Genomic DNA, 18,091 nt, shown 5'->3' with positions numbered 1-18,091 from the left:
CCATAGCCCCACCTCCCTGCCCCCACTGTTAGATTACTTGCTTTTATTTGTAGTTGCTTTGGGGGAAATCTCCCCAAGCCAGAAAGGGAACTCTATGGCCATCAGACCCTTTGTGCTTTGCTCACCGAGTGCTTGGCATAGCTGGCTCTTCACAGACACAGACTGTCTGAAGGGCTGATTGCAGGCTGACTAATCACAGGTGAGTACTCCTGAGAAAGCTGAGATTTCAGGGCAAAGAATGACCTCAAAGGACACCCCCCACCCCCATCTGCAGTGCTGCATGGCAGGAGGCCACAGGCCTGTGAGACTCGGAGACAAAACTATGGATCCAGGGCCACTTGTGCTTTTAGAATACTGGTGCATTTTTTATTAAAGAAGAGAATAAAGCATTTGTAAATATATTTCTCTTGTGTATACTTCAAAGGTGATGCTGACCAGCTGCTACAGAACTGGGCAAGTGAACAGGCCTGAATTCCTCCCCTATCCCCAGATAACAGGGACACAGATGGTCTGGGGGTGCCCAGCCTCAAAGGACGAAAGATTCCAAGTCGTGTGAACAGAAGGATCCAGCTGCCATCCCAGTGCCACCTGGAACGGCGTAGCCTCTCCAGGATGTCAGCCATGCTTGATAAGAAAGCCCCTTTACCCATTAGAAGGAGATAAGGCATGACGGTTCCTACTGGGCTCCCAGCACTGAGGCCACAGTCACTGGCTCCTTGGATTTCTAGAATCTTGGGAAGGGTGGCGTTAAGGAACCAGAAGCCCTGAGGGACTGCTGAGGGCAAGCCGGGACCCTGGGCATGTCTTAGATGATGCTTGACTCTCTGAAGTTTTAGACTAAAATACTGACCCCCTGACCCAGGTGGGACCTCAAAAGCCACCCTTCTAGAGGTGGGAGGTAAAGAGCAGGCATTCTGTAGAAAGGTGGATAAAAAGACATTTCTTCCTCAACTTAAGAACACAACGGAACATGAGGGCCCGGCAGTGGTAGATCACACCTTTAATCCCAGCACTTGGGAGGCAGAGGCAGGAGGATCTGAGTTGGAGGCTAGCCTGGTCCACTGAGCAAGTTCCAGGGCAGCCAGGGCTATACAGAGAAAGCTTGTCTCAAAAACAAAACAAAACAAAAAAACCCAAAACAAAACCCAACCAAACAAAACAAGTAAGGATCCTACAGTCCCTGGTGAAGGGCGGGAATGAACACTTGGACCTGGGTTGGTGACACTCATACAAGACATTCTGAAGGCTGCAGATGTGAACTGTCCCAGGGTAGCCTGAGGAAGAGAGGACTGGATGAGACATCATGGTCCCTGAGATGGGGGCAGGCGCAGAGAAAGGAAGGAAAGCAAAGGTGGTTCACAGGCTCGGGGTGGGGGTGGGGACTCCCTACCATTGGAGCCCCTGGAAGGCTTCATGCCCAGAAGGTAATTCTAGGAATTGAACTCGGCTCTACAAGGAAAGGGACACTGCCCTTGTATGGCTGTTGAGGGGCTCCCTCTTCCTCTATTCAGGTTGGCTACAGATCTGTGGTGAGCTGAAGACCTTGGCCAGGGCTGGAGGGGATACACTCGAGCCTGGCTAAAGCTTGAGCTATCTGTGGCCTGTGGAGAGCCGCTAGAGCTGCGCCCCAAGATGGCGCCTGGTTCCGCTTTCTAGCAAGTGGGCGCTCTCTTAAACAAGTCCTAGCTTGGCTCGTTTCCACTTTCTGGTGGCCTATCTACACTCGCCACGTGGCCCAATGGGATAGGCTCAGTATAGAACATTTAAGGGCCTAAGGTGTTGCCCCAGGGGTCAGAAGATTGTTCAAGGTTCCTGAATAAACTGCTTAAAGAAGAGCTCTCGGGTTGCGTCGTCGTTCAAGGCGGTCGCGACAGTGGCCTGCTCAGAATTCTGGGAATGGTATAGCTGGTGCTAAGGGAATGACAGTCAGGACTGGCAAGAAGCAGTGGATGGTCTAGGAGACCCCAGACCAGCCATGGTTGGATCTGAGGTCCCCTTTCAAGTGTTTCCAGTTGTGACAAGGCTTCAGGAGGCCTTGCATTGCAAATCTCTCAGAAAAACAAACAAACAAACAAAGCAACTTTGGAGGGCAAAGCCAGAAAGGCTTGCAGAAGATGGGTGGTAATCTGAGGGTGAGGCCTGGGATCCAGAAGCCCAGGATTGAGGGAGCTGAAAAGCCCCCAGGGACAGTGGTTGGGGTGGCTGTGGCGGGGTGGGGAGTGTGTTTGGCTTTTAAACTGAGCTGTGCCTTTAAGCTGAAGCAAAGTGGCCAAGGGAGGCAGAACAGGTGAGCCGAGCCACCGGCAGGAAATCCACTATGTCCCCAGATCAGTAAGGCCTCTCTGCGCATGCTCCAGCCACCTGCTAAGATATATTGCTGCGTAAAGGGCTTTCTCACTTGCCAAGGGGCTGCCATCCAGGCACGAGAGACCCCTCTGGTGGGGAGGCAGAGAGAGGCTACAGGCCTAGAGAGGGGTCACTTGCTGCTGTGTGTCTTGACTTTGGTGGCGTTGATGTCGGCCTTGGTCTTCTGGATCCTGGCAAAGATCTCCTTGAAGAGTGCCTTGTACTCCGGCTGGCTCTGCTCCAGGCGCTTATCCACAGCCTCCACGTGCTGGCTTAGGCTCTTCTCACCAGCCTTGCCCTCTCCCTGGCTCTCCTCGCCCCCCAGTAGGTCCCTCCACGAGCTGTCCCGGGAGATGGGTCGTGAGGTCTGCACCCCCGCGTGCCGCACCCCGGCACCATGCTGCCGACACTTGCTTAGCAGCTCCTCGTATTTCTCCAGCAGCGCGTGGTACTGCTCATCCACCTCCCTCAGGATAGACATACCGCGCCTGCGCACACTGTTGGCATGCAAAGTGAGGTTGCCAGCATGGCGGCTGGCTGGGTCTTTGGCCACTATGGCATTGAGTGCTGTGTCACTGCAGCTCTTGCGCACGGTGTGGCTGGGGGAAGCTGCAGGCGAGGAGACACCATCCTGGGCATTAGAGTCATCTCCACTGCCTGGCTGGGGGTCATCAGCCTCAGGAGCCTGAGTGAGGGGTGCCAGCAAAGCCTCAGCCAGGTGCTCATCCCGGGCCAGCAGGTAGGTCTTGGTCTGCTTCATCTGCTGCAGCTCCAGCAACTCGGCTTCCAGCTCCTGCACGCGCAGGCGGCAGCCCTCCATCTCACACAGCTGTCGCTCCAGCTCCGTGTACTCCTGGAGCACCACCGTGTACTCACGTTCTGCTCGCTCCTTGCGCTGTCGCTCCTGGCTCACCTGGGAACGGAGCACCCCAACCAAGGTCTGCAGTCGTTCGTTTTCCTGCTCCAGCGGCCGAGGTCCCAGCTCCATCGAGGAACTGTGTAGGCGGAAGGCATCCTCACATCTGCTGGGGGGTGGGGGGGAAGCAGCAGTAGCTGGTCATGGTCAAGGCCTTGGACCAAAGTGTCAACCACTGGGCTCTCTCAGCCACCCTCCAGCCCTCTAAAATTTCCTCCTGGCTGTGTGTCTGCGGACGATGACTCATACAGATTGACCCAGGATTCTTCTGTACTGGGAGACACAGCAAAGTGACAGACAAGCAAGCTTCTCACGGAGGTACATCTCCAGCCTCCCCTTGATCTTTCTCCTAACTACCACGGGGATCCATTCCGGCACAACACACATTCTAGGCAAATGCCTATACAACTACTCCTAGGTTAGAAGCCTGGCTGTGCTGAGTACTAACACACGACCTTGGATGAATCATGCAACCACCATTTTAGGTCTTCCTCAACTGACTAGTAGGCAAAATGGATGCAAATGGCTTGTGTTACACCTAGGGCTGTCCTTAGCAAGCATCCTGATGGCTTGGACCAGCGAGTCCTCCTTCCCAGCCACTGTCCGGCACACGTCTCCTCTTTCATCCCTCAGCCAGCTCTCTTGGGACTCTAAGACGACACACCAGGGCCCTTGCCTACCGGGGACTTGTGCACAGCTCCTTCAAGCAGGGGAAGGTATGGATGGTTCTCCTGCGTTCCCGCTTTTCCCGGCGAACCCGAAGTTGCTCCAGGCCTCGAAGTTGCTCCACCTGGGCCTGTAGCTCTTCGACCTGGGACTGCAGGCGCTCAATGGTCTCCGTCAGTCTGGAATAGGATGAGGACATGCGTGGGAGACATTTTTATTTTATTTATTTTTGTAAAAATTTTTAGGGCTGGAGAGATGGTTCAGCCACTAAGTAGGCTCATAACCAAAAAGTTGATTGATTTTTAGATATGTGTGTGTGTGTGTGTGTGTGTGTGTGTGTGTGTGTGTGTGTGTGTAGGTAGAGATGGAGACCCTGGAACTGGAACTAGGTGATTGTGAGCCATTCATTGTGGGTGCTGGGAACCAAACTCTGGGCCCAAACTAACAAGTGCTCTTAACCTCCTAGCCATCTCCCTCCCCGCACCACCCCCATGGAGAGTCTTCAGGAGACAGGAATGCCTCTCACTGCAGCTCGGGACGGGACCCTCATAGATGGAGGCCGTAGAGTTAAAGACAAACAGATAATCTTGAGCTTGTTGTCTGGTATTAAAGTCAGAGAAGGTTCTGCCGTATCCCACGATTTGCCCTTCCCTTCTCCTGTATAGCCCAGGCTGAACCAACCATTCCTCCTCGGCCAACTCTGGTCCTTTTGTATCTGTGTGCCTGTGCGTATGTTCACATGCGTGTGGGTACATGTGGGAGGCCTGAGGATGACTTTGGGCATCACACCTTCACAAGCTATCCGCCTTGGACTTTTTGAGACAGGTTTTCACTGGATCTCAGGGATGTCTGATTCAGCTAGGGTGGGCCAAGCCTGTGGCCAACGCCCCCAGTTTGGGATTCCAAATGCACACCGTTGTGTTCTACAATTTACAAAGGTGCCTGAGCTCAGGTTCTTAAGCCGGTGCAGCAAGCACGTTAGCCACCAGGCCATTTCCCCAGCTGCACCCCAGGTCCTTGCACAGAGCTGTCACTCACCACGGGTCACCACCAGGGACACATCTGTGAGGTCGCAGAGGGCAAGTCACTGAATCCTTAGTACTGAAAACTGAGCCTGGTGCATTATTGGCGAAAAACCATAGGCGGGAGGCTGTGTACTGGAGTACGGGCCACGTTTCACCTACCAGTTGTTGGGGGCTGGAGAGATGGCTTGGTGGTTAGGACCTGGGTTTAGTTCCCAGTGCCCATACAGTGGCTCACAACCATTTGTCACTGAAGTTCTAGAGGATCCCACACCCCTCTCCTGGCACAGGCAGGCACACAGCCAAAACACCCACACATATAAAATAAAGATAATCTGCCGGGCGGTGGTGGCGCACGCCTTTAATCCCAGCACTTGGGAGGCAGTGGCAGGTGGATTTCTGAGTTCGAGGCCAGCCTGGTCTACAGAGTGAGTTCCAGGACAGCCAGGGCTACAGAGAGAAACCCTGTCTCGAAAAACCAAAAAGATAATCTTATAATAAGAGGATTGGATGGTGGTGCATGCCTTTAATTCCAGTATTCAGGAGGCAGAGACAGGCGAACCTCTGTGAGTTCGAGGCCAGGCATAGAGAAAGTTTGTCTCGAAAAACCAACCCCACCCCACCCCCCCCAAAAAAAAGAAGGGAAGGAAGGGAGGACAGAGAACGGAAGAGCGGTTGTTGTGGGATACATGTTTAAGTACACATATTTGACCTCATTGCCTGGCCTCATTGCCTTCCCAGTCTCTTAAGCCTTGTCTTCCAGGAGTGTGAGAGTCTCCCCCAGCAGCCACATGCAACACCCTGGGCCTCTCCCTCACCACCCCGCCCTTACCCGTGGATCTTCTGCTGGGCTGCCTTACTCTCCAAGACCAGCCTCTGGTTGGTCAGCTCCAGGTCTCTGGCCGTCAGGTCCAGCTGCTCGTACACTTTGGCATGCTGCTCATTCACGAGTCTCAGTGTGTCCAGCTGCTTGGTCAAGTACTAGGGGAGGAGGTAAGGGTGGAATAAGCCTTTCCAAGGAGTCAGGGACAGATGTCACGGTCTGTCCCTCCACCACTCCGAGGCCGACTGGATCTGAGAGGTTTAGGAGCTAACGAAGGAAGGACCACAGTGCAGCCCGCGAAGGGTGGGCAGGTGGTGAACTGAGTTACAGGCTGTTCAAAGGCACACACAGGCCAAAGCCGGAGGCTCCGGAGAGGTGGGAGAAGGCAGAGAGCTTGAGGCCCCTCACCTCGATCTCCTGCACTTGCTCCTCATTGGTGGAGTACATCTGCTGCAGGGACTCCTCCAGCTCCTTGTTCCTCTCCAGCAGGGTCTTCCCGAGCTCCGCAGCTAGGTGCAAGTCTGGGGTGGGGGCGGGGCGAGGAGCACAGGGTGAGGAAGTCAGAGAGCCGGCATTATTAGAGAAGCCCTAGCGGTCCTCGCTGGCTGGGCGGGCCCTGGGTGACTGCGCCCTGATTCAGGGAACTCTCAGAAGCCTCAGAGGGCGGGAGGCAGAAGCCAGGGGCTCAACCTGTTGTCATTTCCTTTGAAGAGACTCGAGAAACCTGCACATCAAACCCTACACTCTCCTGACCCTGCACGGAGCCAGAGCAGGGCAGCACTCCCCACCCCTGACGATCCCCACCCCCGGAGCGGGGCAAATACCAGCCTTGGGAACAGAGAAAAAGCAGCAAACCCTAGCCTCCACTGAAACTCACACCCCTTTTGATTAACAACCATTTTTTCTCCAGTGCAGATGGCTCCTGTCCTTGAAGGAAACAGAAGCCTATACCCTCAAAATGATAATAGCCCCCCCCCCTTTTTTTTTTTTTTGGTTTTTCGAGACAGGGTTTCTCTGTGTAGCCTTGGCTGTCCTGGAACTCTAGACCAGGCTGGCCTCAAACTCAGAAATCTGCCTGCCTCTGCCTCCCAAGTGCTGGGATTAAAGGTGTGCACCACCACCGCCCGGCCTTTTTAAAAAAAAAAAGATTTATTAATTTATTTCATATATGTAAGTACACTGTCACTGTCTTCAGACACACCAGAAGAGGGCATCAGATCCCATTACAGATGGTTGTGAGCCACCATGTGGTTGCTGGGAATTGAACTCAGGTCCTCTGCAAGAGCAGTCAGTGCTCTTAACCTCTGAGCCATCTCTCCAGCCCATAATAGTCCACTCTTAGACTATGAAAAAGAGACAATCAAGTGTCCCCAGACCACTGTGGCCAGTTGTAAAAATACACCAGCTTCTGATTGCACACGGTTACTTTTCCCAGGTCTGAAAGGTTCCTTTCCAGCTGCGCGGTTCTGCCCCGCTGTCTGAACAAACGTCATCAGGTGTGAAGGACGGCATTTCTTTACCCTCTCATGTAATGGGAAGGCTTGAAAACCCCACTTGCAGTTTTTTCCTTTATAAACCCCCTTCACTTAGACCCGGGGGGGTTCACTCTCCTTCCTGTCCCATCAGGAAGGTTGGCTCAAGCTTGAGCTTGAAACCCTCATGTGATTCCAGCGACTACAGTGGGTTGTGATTCCTAGTGGTCTCTTTGGGGTTTTTACAATCCGGACACAATACCTTCTGAAAGGCCTTTCCCTGTGTGCTCCCGCCTCACTCCCTTCTGCCCTTCAGGCCTCTGGTTTGGTTTTGTTTGGACAGGATCTTACTGTGGAGCCCAGGCTACCCTACAACTCATCATCCTTTTGCTTCAGCTTCCTGGATGCTGAGATTGTAGACATGTGCTACCAACCAGCTTGGTTGATCTGATTGATATAAGAGACAAATAGTGCACAAAGGTAGAAAGTCAACACTCAAAACTGAACTGAGCCGGGTATGGTGGTGCAGAGCCTCTAACCCCAGAACATGGGAGGCAGAAGCAGGAGGGTCTCTGTGAGTCTGAAGGCAGCCAGGGCTATGCATTGAGACCCTGTCTCAAAGAGAAAAAACAGAGGATCTAGAGTCGTGGCTCAGGAGTGAAGAGCTCATTGCTGTTCTTTCGGGGAACCAGTTTGGTTTCTAGCAGTCAAGGTTCACAAGTGTCTGTAACTCTAGTTTCAGGGGATCAAACATCCTCTTCTAGCTTTTGTGGAACACTTGCATCCCACCTCTCTCTCTCTCTCTTTCTCTTTCTCTCTCTCTCTCTCTCTCTCTCTCTCTCTCTCTCTCTCTCTCTCTCTCTCTCTCTCTCTCTCACACACACACACACACACACACACACACACACCTAAAAAAACAAAACTGGACCAGTGAGATAACTCAGTGGGTAAAGACAATTGCTGCTGAATCTGGACCCCATGGTGGAAGAACTGAATCAACTCCTACAAGATGCCCTCTGACCTCCATGTGTATGTCATACATATACATATATGTACACCACACACACACACACACATACACTCTGACCTCTGTGTGTGTCATACACATACATATGTGTACACTGCACACATAACACACACACACACACACTCTGACCTCCATGTGTATGTCATACACATACATATGTGTATACCACACACACACACACACACACACTCTGACCTCCATGTGTATGTCATACACATACATATATGTACACCACACACACACACATACACTCTGACCTCTATGTGTGTGTCATACGCATACATATGTGTATACCACACACATACACACACACACACTCTGACCTCCATGTGTATGTCATACACATACATATGTGTACACCACACACACACACACTCTGACCTCCATGTGTATGTCATACACATACATATATGTACACCACACACACACACTCTGACCTCCATGTGTATGTCATACACATACATATATGTACACCACACACACACTCTGACCTCCATGTGTATGTCATACACATACATATATGTACACCACACACACACACACACACACACACACACACACACAATGTAATATGCTTTGTGCAAACAGAGCTGTATTTTGACTATATCTGCTTTTTTCCTCTAGAGGTATATTGGTAGCTTTCTGTGGGTAGACCTATATACACACTATTAGTGGATGCAGACAATGTTATTGTATTCACGCTCTAAACACCTTTGTCTAAATAATCTTTTTAAAAAAAATGTGGAGGCTGGTGAGATGGCTCAGCAGGCAAGAGCACTGACTGCTCTTCTGAAGGTCGTGAGTTCAAATCCCAGCAACCACATGGTGGCTTACAACCACCCTTAATGAAATCTGATGCCCTCTTCTGGTGGTCCAAAGACAGCTACAGTGTACTCATTTATAATAATAAATAAATCTTTAAAAAAAAAAAATGTAGCCGGGCGGTGGTGGCGCACACCTTTAATCCCAGCACTTGGGAGGCAGAGGCAGGCGGATTTCTGAGTTCAAGGCCAGCCTGGTCTACAGAGTGAGTTCCAGGACAGCCAGGGCTACACAGAGAAACCCTGTCTCAAAAAACAAAAACAAAACAAAACAAAAAAACAAAAAAAATGTATTTATTTATTTTATATATGTGAGTACACTATAGCTTTCTTGAGATACAGTAGAAGAGGGCATTGGATCCCATTACAGATGGTTGTGAGCCACCATGTGGTCGCTGGGAACTGAACACAGGACCTCTGGAAGAGCAGTCCGCGCTCTTACCCGCTGAGCCTCTCTCCAGCCCTAAACAATCTTTATTGCTGGGTGTTTAGAGTGCCTGAGGACTTTCTCTACTAAAAGTGAAACCCTGGGCCAAGTGTGGTGTGCATGTCTATAGCCCCAGAACTCAGGAAACAGAGGCAGGAAGATCAGCAATTTGAGGCCAGCCTAGGATACATGGAGATTCTTTCTCTCAAACAAACAAACAAACAAACAAAAACCAAAAAAAAAAAAAGCAAAAACAGAAGAACAACAACAAACCCCAACACACCAGGACTGGGGCTGAGCTCAGGCAGAGAGCTTGTGTGTAGCATGCAGGAAGCCTGACATTCAGTGTCCAGCAGGAGTCGTGTGTGGAAGTGCACACCTGTAATCCAGTACTGAGGAGGTACCGGCAGAAGGATCAGGAGTTCAAGGCTGGCCTGACTTGCAAGAGACCCTGCTTAAAAACAAGTAAACCAATGAAATTGTGCCACAGGCCCAAGACCTCAGCCACTCAGGAGGCTGAGGCAAGAGGACCACAGGTTTGTGGCCAGCTCAGGCAATCCAGAGATACTTCCTCAAAATAAAAAAAAAAACCAAAGGCGGGTAAGGATGTGGGCCCGGGAGCTCACATCTATAACCCCAACAGTTGGGAGGCTGAGGCAGGATTGCTACACGCTCCATGCCCAGTCAGGATTAACAGGGTGAGGCCCTGTCTTAAAAACTGGGCGGTGGTGGCGCACGCCTTTAATCTCAGCACTCAGGAGGCAGAGGCAAGCTGATCTCTGAGTTCGAGGCCAGCCTGGTTTACAGCGTGAGTTCCAGGACAGCCAGGGATACACAGAGAAACCCTGTCTCAAAAAACCAAAACAAACCCAAACCAACCAAAAACAAAACCAAAAAAATTTAACACTACGGTGCTAGAGAGAAATGGCTCAGTGATTAAGAGCACTTCCTGCCCTTATAGAGGATCTGGGCTCAGATCCCAGCACCCACATGGCAGCTCATAACTGTTCCAGGGGATCCAGTACTCTCTTCTTGCTTTTGTTGGCACTAGGCACTCACATGGTACACATTGCATGTGGGTAACACATTCATACACAACATTTTATCATCTTTGTTTAAAGTCACTAACAAGGCTGGAGAGATGGCTCAGCGGTTAAGAACATTGACTGTTCTTCCAGAGGACCCGAGTTCAATTCCATCACAACCATCTGTAATGGGATTTGATGCCCTCTTCTGTTGTGCCTGAAGAGAGCAATGGTATACTTATATACACATAAATAAATCATTAGAAAAAGGATAAAAGTCGAGCCGGGCGGTTGTGACACACACCTTTAATCCCAGCGCTTGGGAGGCAGAGGCAGGCAGATTTCTGAGTTCGAGGCCAGCCTGGTCACAGAGTGAGTCCAGGACAGCCAGGGCTACACAGAGAAACCCTGTCTTGAAAAACCAAAAAAAAAAAAAAAAGGATAAAAGTCACTAAGAGCACACAGTAAGAGAAGACTGGGGGTCATAGTTCAGTGACGGAAACAGTAGTGTGGTTGTCCAGCATGCGTGAGGGTCTGGCTCAGTAAGCCAAACTGCGATTAACTTCATTGTATTAAACTCTTAGTGCAATCACCACTTCCGTGAGAAGTCTCTCCTCAAAGCGGGACACGTGGGGCAAACAGTGGGCCTATGCAGTCCATTTTCCCAAAGCAGGAAAGCTCTGAGTTATTATTATTATTTAATGTTATGAGGCTGTTTGTTACCCTTCGTTCTAGGCTGATGGTGTAAATCTGGACCAAGATTTGTAAGAGCAACTCTTCCAGGGCCAATAAGACACGGTGCTATTTTTACACATGATAGTTCTGCCTTCCCTCAGAGACAGATGGGCTTTCTGGTCCCCCCATTCCTCCTCGCCACCCCCCCCCAACAACCCCCAGCAAGTTTTAGATATGTGGTTGTTTCAGCTACAGCCTCTGCTGTGCAGCAGACAGGCCCGATGAGGCCTTCCTCTTGGATCCTTAAGGAGCAGGGATACTGGATCAGTAGAGGGCAGAGCATCCTGATCAGCTGCTGTAGCTAGACAAACGGCCAAGTGTTATCAGGAACAAGCATAGAGTAGCTCCCACAATGAGGGTAAAATTTCTTTCTTTCTTTCTCTTTCATTCTTTCTTTCTTTCTTTCTTTCTTTCTTTCTTTCTTTCTTTCTTTCTCTTTTCGAGACAGGGTTTCTCTGTGTAGCCCTGGCTGTCCTGGAACTCACTCTGTAGACCAGGCTGGCCTCGAACTCAGAAATCTGCCTGCCTCTGCCTCCCAAGTGCTGGGATTAAAGACATGCGCCAGCACTGCGCAGCTCTCTTTATTTCTTTAAAGATAGAATATCTTGTAGCTCAGGTTGGCCTCAAACTTTCAATGTAGCTGAAGATGATGGCCTTGAACTCTCATCTTTCTGCCACTATCTCCTAAGTGCTGGCGAGGTGGGGCTGTGCTGCAGCATCTGTTTTTATGTTGGGGACTCAAAGCTGGCTCTTCCTGCAGGCTAGGCAGGTGCTCTACCAATTGAGCTATGTCCCCCAGTGACTTTTGTTGCTGTTTTGAGGTAGGGTCTCATGTGGTCCAGGTTTTCCTTGGTATGTAAGCAAGGGTGACTTCAAACACTCTAATCCCGTTGTCTCTGCCTCCCAAGTACAGGATATAGACAAGCTCAGAGTAGGGGTGAGGTTTCAAACTAGCCAGAATGGGGCCTCTAGGGCTAAATTAATAGGAGATGTGGTCTTCGTGTCCTGATGTCACTGGAAAACAGATCTCTCTAGCGAGACTGTGATGACAAAGCCTAGAACAAAAACAGTTTTCCTGAAGGAAGCAAATCTAAATCAGATGCAAACTCCATAGCCTGAGCAGGTAGCCTACCCAAAGTAGACACCCAAAAGCCCAGTCACCTCGCATAACCCTAGGAAGGCAGCCCGGTCACCTCGCATAACCCTAGGAAGGCAGCCCGGTCACCTCGTATAAACTTAGGAAGGCAGCCCGGTCACCTCGTATAAACTTAGGAAGGCAGCCCGGTCACCTCGCGTAAACCTAGAAAAGGTAGTTGAGGGCGTTTGCTGTGTGAGTTTATATATGTTGGGCCAAAGTCTAGAGGCTTCAAAAAAGTTGTACAAAATTTGAAGCCCAGCTGGGCAGTGGTGGCGCACGCCTTTAGTCCCAACACTTGGGAGGCAGAGGCAGGCAGATTTCTGAGTTCAAGGCCAACCTGGTCTACAGAGTTAGTTCCAGGACAGCCAGGGCTACACAGAGAAACCCTGTCTCCAAAACCCAAAACCAAACCAAACCAAAAAACAAAAACAAACAAACAAACAAAAAGCTTGAAGTCTACTGTTCCGATTATTGAATGACAGCCTTGTGATATATCATGTGCTTGGGAAAAACGGGGGTGGGGGTGGGAGTGGGGCCGTGGGGGGGTGGGGGCGTAGGGTGGGGGGATGAGGGGCGGAGGGTGGGTTGGCTTTGAGGCAACCTCGCAGTCTTCTTGGTCTGTAACAGGAGAGTGATGTTCAGCTCATTCCTTTCCTAACCAACTCAGGCCTTGATGTTGGCATTCCATCTAGCCTCCGCCCCACAGTTACCTGGCAACAGCCACGTGTGCCTGACTCACTAGAAAAGGGGCTCCTCGCCCCTTCCTCACTCTCTTGCTCTTCTCCTCTTGCTCCTGCTCCTTTCCCCCTCTCCCCCCTCTCCCCATTCCCTCCCCATTCCCTTCCCCCCTCTCTCCAGTGCTCATGGCTGGCCTCCACTCCTCTACTCTCTCTCTCTGCCTTTCTCTGTCTCTACTACCTCCTCCCCTCCCCTCCCCATACCCTGAATAAACTCTATTCTATACTATACTGTCCTGTGGCTGGTACCTCATGGGGAAGGGATGCCTCAGCATGGGCCCACAGAGGCACCCCTTTACCCACACCATACCGCACCTCTACCAAACATATCTCTGGCTTCTCTATCTTTTTAAAAAAAATACAACACTTGGAACTGTTAGGTGGTCTAGGAAGTAACCATGTACCATAAACCTGGGTGGCCTGTGACGAGACCCTGCAGCCCAGGCAGAATTCAAAGCCAGAGGAATGAGAAAAAGTCAAGGACAAGGTTGACACTATGCTCCTCCTTCCAAGATGAGCTGTGTGAGTTTTTACTGCTCATAGGCTGGGATCCCAGTGTGGGGGCGTAACCACACGATGACCAGAAAGACATCGAAGATTGCCTTGCAAAGTCAGCGAATGTGACTTGGCTACCTAGTGATCCAAGGACGATGAAGTTAGGAGGCGAGAGAAAGAATCTCAGGGAAACTGGATCATATTGCAAACTAAGCTGGTTAGAGCAGCCTGGAGGGAGGATGGGTGGAGTCTAGACGCTGTAGAGCTAAGGACTGAGAAGAACCAAGTACTAGGGGAGGCAACTTGCGGAAGGATAGTGGTACTTCTGGACTCAGGAGCCGGTGGCCTGAGTGCTGGGAAACTTGGAAGCTAGTGAGCAGGATTCAGCCACAGAGCCTGTGAAGGTCTGATTGATTAACCGGCAGCTCTGTACCAAGCCAGGGAAGGTACTGAGCCTGCGCTGCCACGCCCCCTGGCCCTCGGGGCTCTCTAGGGGCTTCCTTCAGAGGACTCTAGTGGTTATTAGAAGGCAATGCCCCAGAGAAAACAAAAGGAGCTCCCATCTCCAAGTCACCGTTTGGCTGGGCATCATGGTAAAGCAGGACAGACTCTTGACAGAGAGGCAGGAAAGGGACAAGGAACAGGTCAAGATGGAGTGAGGTGGAAGACACAAGCTGGTGGATGTGGGAGTCCCGCCCCACAGGGCACAAGGAGCTGAGGAAGGCCTTTGGTGGGGAAGCAGGGTGGAGGAAGGACGTCCCTTCCCTTCCAGTCAGCATTCCCAGGGGTGGGGACTCAAGGTCAGGCTAGGCAGGAAGAGAGGTTAGGTCTCAAAATCTATGACTCAGCAACCATCCCTCAGCCTGGACTGAGGTGGTCACAGGCGGAAGAGGGGGAAGGCAAAGAAAGAGCCGGTGCTTATCATTAATTCATGACTCTTTCTATTTTTACAGGTGCTCCAGTCAGTGGGTGGAGGGCAGCTAGCAAACCCAAGACCCTACCTGTCCCGCCCACCTCCTGCCTCTGGGACAGAGCCACACTAAAGCTAACAGAGTCTCTGGGGACAGTCTCTTTGGGGAGTGAAGTTGGGGCATGGCCCAGAGTACGGGAAAGCAGGCAGGAAGGATACTCCACGAGTGGGTGAAGAAATCACTCCGTGGGTCTGGGCAGATGGGAAGGACAGAATTTGGGGACCGTGTACAAAGTGGAACACAAACAGGCCCTCTGACATGACTGTCTTCTGGCAGACACGCCACTCCATCACCAAGTTCTCCTGACCTGGCATGCAGAGCTGCGTGGCTAGACTTCCTTTGTCCTCCACTTCCCTGTCCTTCATTTGGCTCCAGGCCTTGGTTACAAACATCCCTTTCCTTCAGAGCTCTTTGCTGAGGGGACTATGCTGTCACACAGCGGGTTACTTTAACTTCCCACTTCTGTCGCCTCTGCTGGAATTCAGGGTCAGGAGGACAGAGATTCCAGCCCTAGACTCTGGCAGGAAGAGCCTCTTTCTTCAAAGAGTGTTTCATTACTGGGTGTCCCCCTGGTTCCTGGGCTCTGTCTACAACTAAAGCTGCAGGCCTGATCAGCAGGGCCCAAGAAGCAGCAGAGAATGTTCGGGGCTCATCAGTCCTGCAGGAATGGCAGTCCCTGTCCCTTGGCAGAAGCCACACATCTCCCACCCCTATGGCAAGGCTTCTTCCTTCCACATCTGGGCTGGGCATGGTGCCAAGCCTTCATTAGGAGTGCGGGAACTAAATGAGACTGCCATGGCATTAGCATCTGCCTCCCCTAGAGGCTATCTTCGCCAGAAATCAGCTTTTCATCTTTCCTTCCGCACTAGCCTCTCCCAGGAAGCCATCCCATAATCACTTACACTCAGAGCGCACACCCAGAGGGTCGGGCTGTAAATGTGCCCAGGTCCCAGGATCATATCTGGTGCTCACACGGGGCCAGTCGGTGTTTACAGAGTAGAAAAGTTTTAGGGGTGGTGGCCAGGACAGAGAAGAAGAATCACGGAATCATGGGGCAGCTCATTGCCTAGCAATGTCTAGCCCAACAGCTTCCATCCTACAGAACTCTCCCAAGGTTCTGATTCACTGGCAAGTGCAGGGACAGCCCCTCATCTGCAGGTGAAGCTTGGCTGCACTGGGAAGTGGGTCAGGAGACAAAGGCTCCAAGATCCAAGTGCATGCTTCCCATCCTGGCAAAACCAGGGCTCTGGGCCCTGAGGATGGTGACCAGGCCTTCATGGCACGCACACTGTGCCAGGCTTGCGTTTAATACCTCGGAGCTTGCAGGCAACCCTCACCCTCAGGGTCTCAGTAAGAATTGGCAGAGAGGAAGATGGGCCCAACTACTCCAGCAGGCCTTGGCCTTGACCCTGACCCTCTCAGGCCTTCTCATCAAGACAGCTCCACCTCTCAGTGATGTCATTTTAGCCACCTCATCACCAGCTTCTAACCCCTTTCTAGTCATTCTCTACGTAGTCCTCGGATGACAGCCACAGATGTGGCTCCCTCTTTCCCCAGGGATCTCATTTGGCAAGAAGTCTGAAACTGTTAAAGGACCCCTTCACATCCTGAGCCACTCGGGTGGAAGCCCCGGGCAGGGAAGGACCAGGGAATGCCTCTCTCTGGAAGGCAGATTGGAGACTTTCAGCTTCTTCGTAGGCATGAGCATGCATCACCCCCTTTCTGGGCAGAGGGAAGGCAGTTGGGGAAACTTTCTGGAATTTCTGGAAGTCTTAGAAGCTCAGGAATTCTGGCCCGGACAGGTGCTGTTGATCTGGAGAGATGACTTATCTCAACATTCAGTGCGTTCTTAGCAAAAGTACCCGGAATCCCCTGTGGGCCCCAAGACTTCCATTCCACCTAGTACTTGGGCCACCTAACAATACCCTACCGGGACATGCGAGTAGGTGCTGCTACTAAAATGAGAAGGGCGATGGATGCCCTCTCAACTGGACACTTTTGCAAGTCTCTCTCCTGCATCCGAATCTTCCAGGACAGCGCCCTTCTCGGTCCACGTCCCCATTCTCAAGACGCATCATGCTCTGCTGGGCTCACCAGGTCCAGCCCAGCCCTTTTCTAGGTGATACCGCCCAACAATGGAGTAGTGGTCAGGGGTTTCGGGCACACGCTGTTTCCCTCCCCAATGTACTCACCCTGCTCCAGGTCCTGATGGTCGTACCAGGACTCCTCCTCCTCTGCGGAGTAGTCCTCCATCCCCGCTGCTCTCCGCATGGCCCCGCGGGTGGCGGTGGGCGGGCGCTGCGGCAGCTCAGGGCCTGGGCTCGCAGCCCGGGACAATGCGGCGGAGACGGCCCGGGCTTCCAACGTCGCGGGCTCGGGCTGCAGCGCCCCTGCGCCCGCCGTCCGTGATCGCCATCGGCTACTGGCCGTGCGCCCAGCGGGGCCTCTGGCTCCCGCGCTCTCCGGGTCCCGCCGAACTGGGGACTCCAGGCGGCGGCGGCACAAAGGGCGGAGGGGTGGAGACTGCAAAGTGGGACGACAGCTGGGACCACCCGGGATCGCCTGCAGGGCTGGGGCGTCAGCAGAGTGCGGGTGCAGCGGCGGGAAGCCCTTGCCCGCCTCCGGCCCGCACACCGCCCGGCCCGCGCCGCGACACCCGGAGCCGCCGCTGCATCTCCGCCCGGCCCGCTAACAGCTTCCCAGGCCGCCAGCTTTGCGGGGTGGGACCTGCCGCCGCAGACCAATCACAAGACGTATGCAAATAAGGGGCGGGCCAGAAGGGGAGGACCTTCCTGGTGTCCTGGTCCGGGAATTGCTGGATCAACCCTCTGTCCTGCTTTTCTTCCACGTCTTTTATTTACGTCCATCTGGAATTATGTTGTTTGCTTGTTGTCTGTCCTTCTGGCTGTACTGGGAGGAAGGGTCTGTCTGATGTCCACAGTGGTCCTCACCTGCGGAGAACGTGCTAACCCACTGATAAAGTTTTAAAAGATGGTATTAAATTACAAACATCTTTAAGAACCTTGAATGGGAGTTTGGCTGCTGGAACGCTCGAGGTCAAGAGTTCTTGCTGAGGATTTGAGTTCGGTTCCAGGCGCCTACGTCAAGCAGCTCCCAACAGCCTGTCCTGCTAGCTCCAGGGAAAATCTGACGCCTCTGGCCTCAGTGGGTAATTGTAATCACATAAACTCTCACACATGGAAAACACACGCACAGACGATTAGAAAGAGGCAGGCACAGTGGTTCCCTCCTCTACTAACAGGAATTGGGAGGCTGAAGCAGGAGGATTGTCTTGAGTTTCTTAGGCCAGATTGTTTTACTCAGCTTGTTCCAGGCCAGACTAAGCTACAGTGTGGGAGTTTTTCTGTAAACTAAACTAAGTAAAGCTAAACATTAAGGGGGTTGAGGAGGTGGCTCAGCACATTAAAACTGCTTACCAGTTTTTGTTTTATGGTTTTTTTTTTTTTTTT

The 18,091-nt window shown here is 52.0% G+C and overlaps 1 protein-coding gene across 3 annotated transcripts; it reads right to left on the bottom strand.

The window, feature by feature from the left end:
* Positions 1–341: 341 nt before the first annotated feature.
* Positions 342–17,336, bottom strand: Cdr2l (cerebellar degeneration related protein 2 like). Of its 3 annotated transcripts, none has more exons than XM_031352932.1 (5): positions 16,814–17,336; positions 6,182–6,294; positions 5,783–5,931; positions 3,943–4,107; positions 342–3,371 (listed from the first exon to the last, which is right to left on the bottom strand). In XM_031352932.1, the coding sequence occupies exons 1-5, from the start codon at positions 16,890–16,892 to the stop codon at positions 2,477–2,479; spliced, it is 1,401 nt and encodes a 466-aa protein (XP_031208792.1). In that variant the 5' UTR covers positions 16,893–17,336; the 3' UTR covers positions 342–2,476. The 3 variants fall into 3 exon arrangements, with proteins under 3 accessions (XP_031208792.1, XP_031208793.1, XP_031208794.1); XM_031352933.1 differs by having other exon boundaries at positions 342–3,368; positions 16,814–17,334; XM_031352934.1 differs by lacking the exon at positions 16,814–17,336 and adding an exon at positions 15,524–15,776.
* Between the last annotated feature and the right edge of the window lie 755 nt (positions 17,337–18,091).

Source organism: Mastomys coucha, unplaced genomic scaffold, assembly GCF_008632895.1.
Source record: "Mastomys coucha isolate ucsf_1 unplaced genomic scaffold, UCSF_Mcou_1 pScaffold5, whole genome shotgun sequence".
In the NCBI taxonomy this organism is placed as follows: Eukaryota; Metazoa; Chordata; class Mammalia; order Rodentia; family Muridae; genus Mastomys; species Mastomys coucha.
Note: the sequence above shows the minus strand (reverse complement) of the source record. Positions and strands in the feature narration are given on the sequence as shown.

What these genes read in the sequence shown, in the direction of transcription:
- Cdr2l (XM_031352932.1), bottom strand. Translation starts at nt 16,892, where the DNA reads ATGCGGAGAGCAGCGGGGATGGAGGACTACTCCGCAGAGGAGGAGGAG. An exon ending in GCCCAGCAGAAGATCCACGG is followed by an intron (nt 4,108 to 5,782) that starts GTAAGGGCGGGG and finishes ATCCTATTCCAG; the next exon opens with ACTGACGGAGACCATTGAGC. An exon ending in GAGCTGTGCACAAGTCCCCG is followed by an intron (nt 3,372 to 3,942) that starts GTAGGCAAGGGC and finishes CCCACCCCCCAG; the next exon opens with CAGATGTGAGGATGCCTTCC.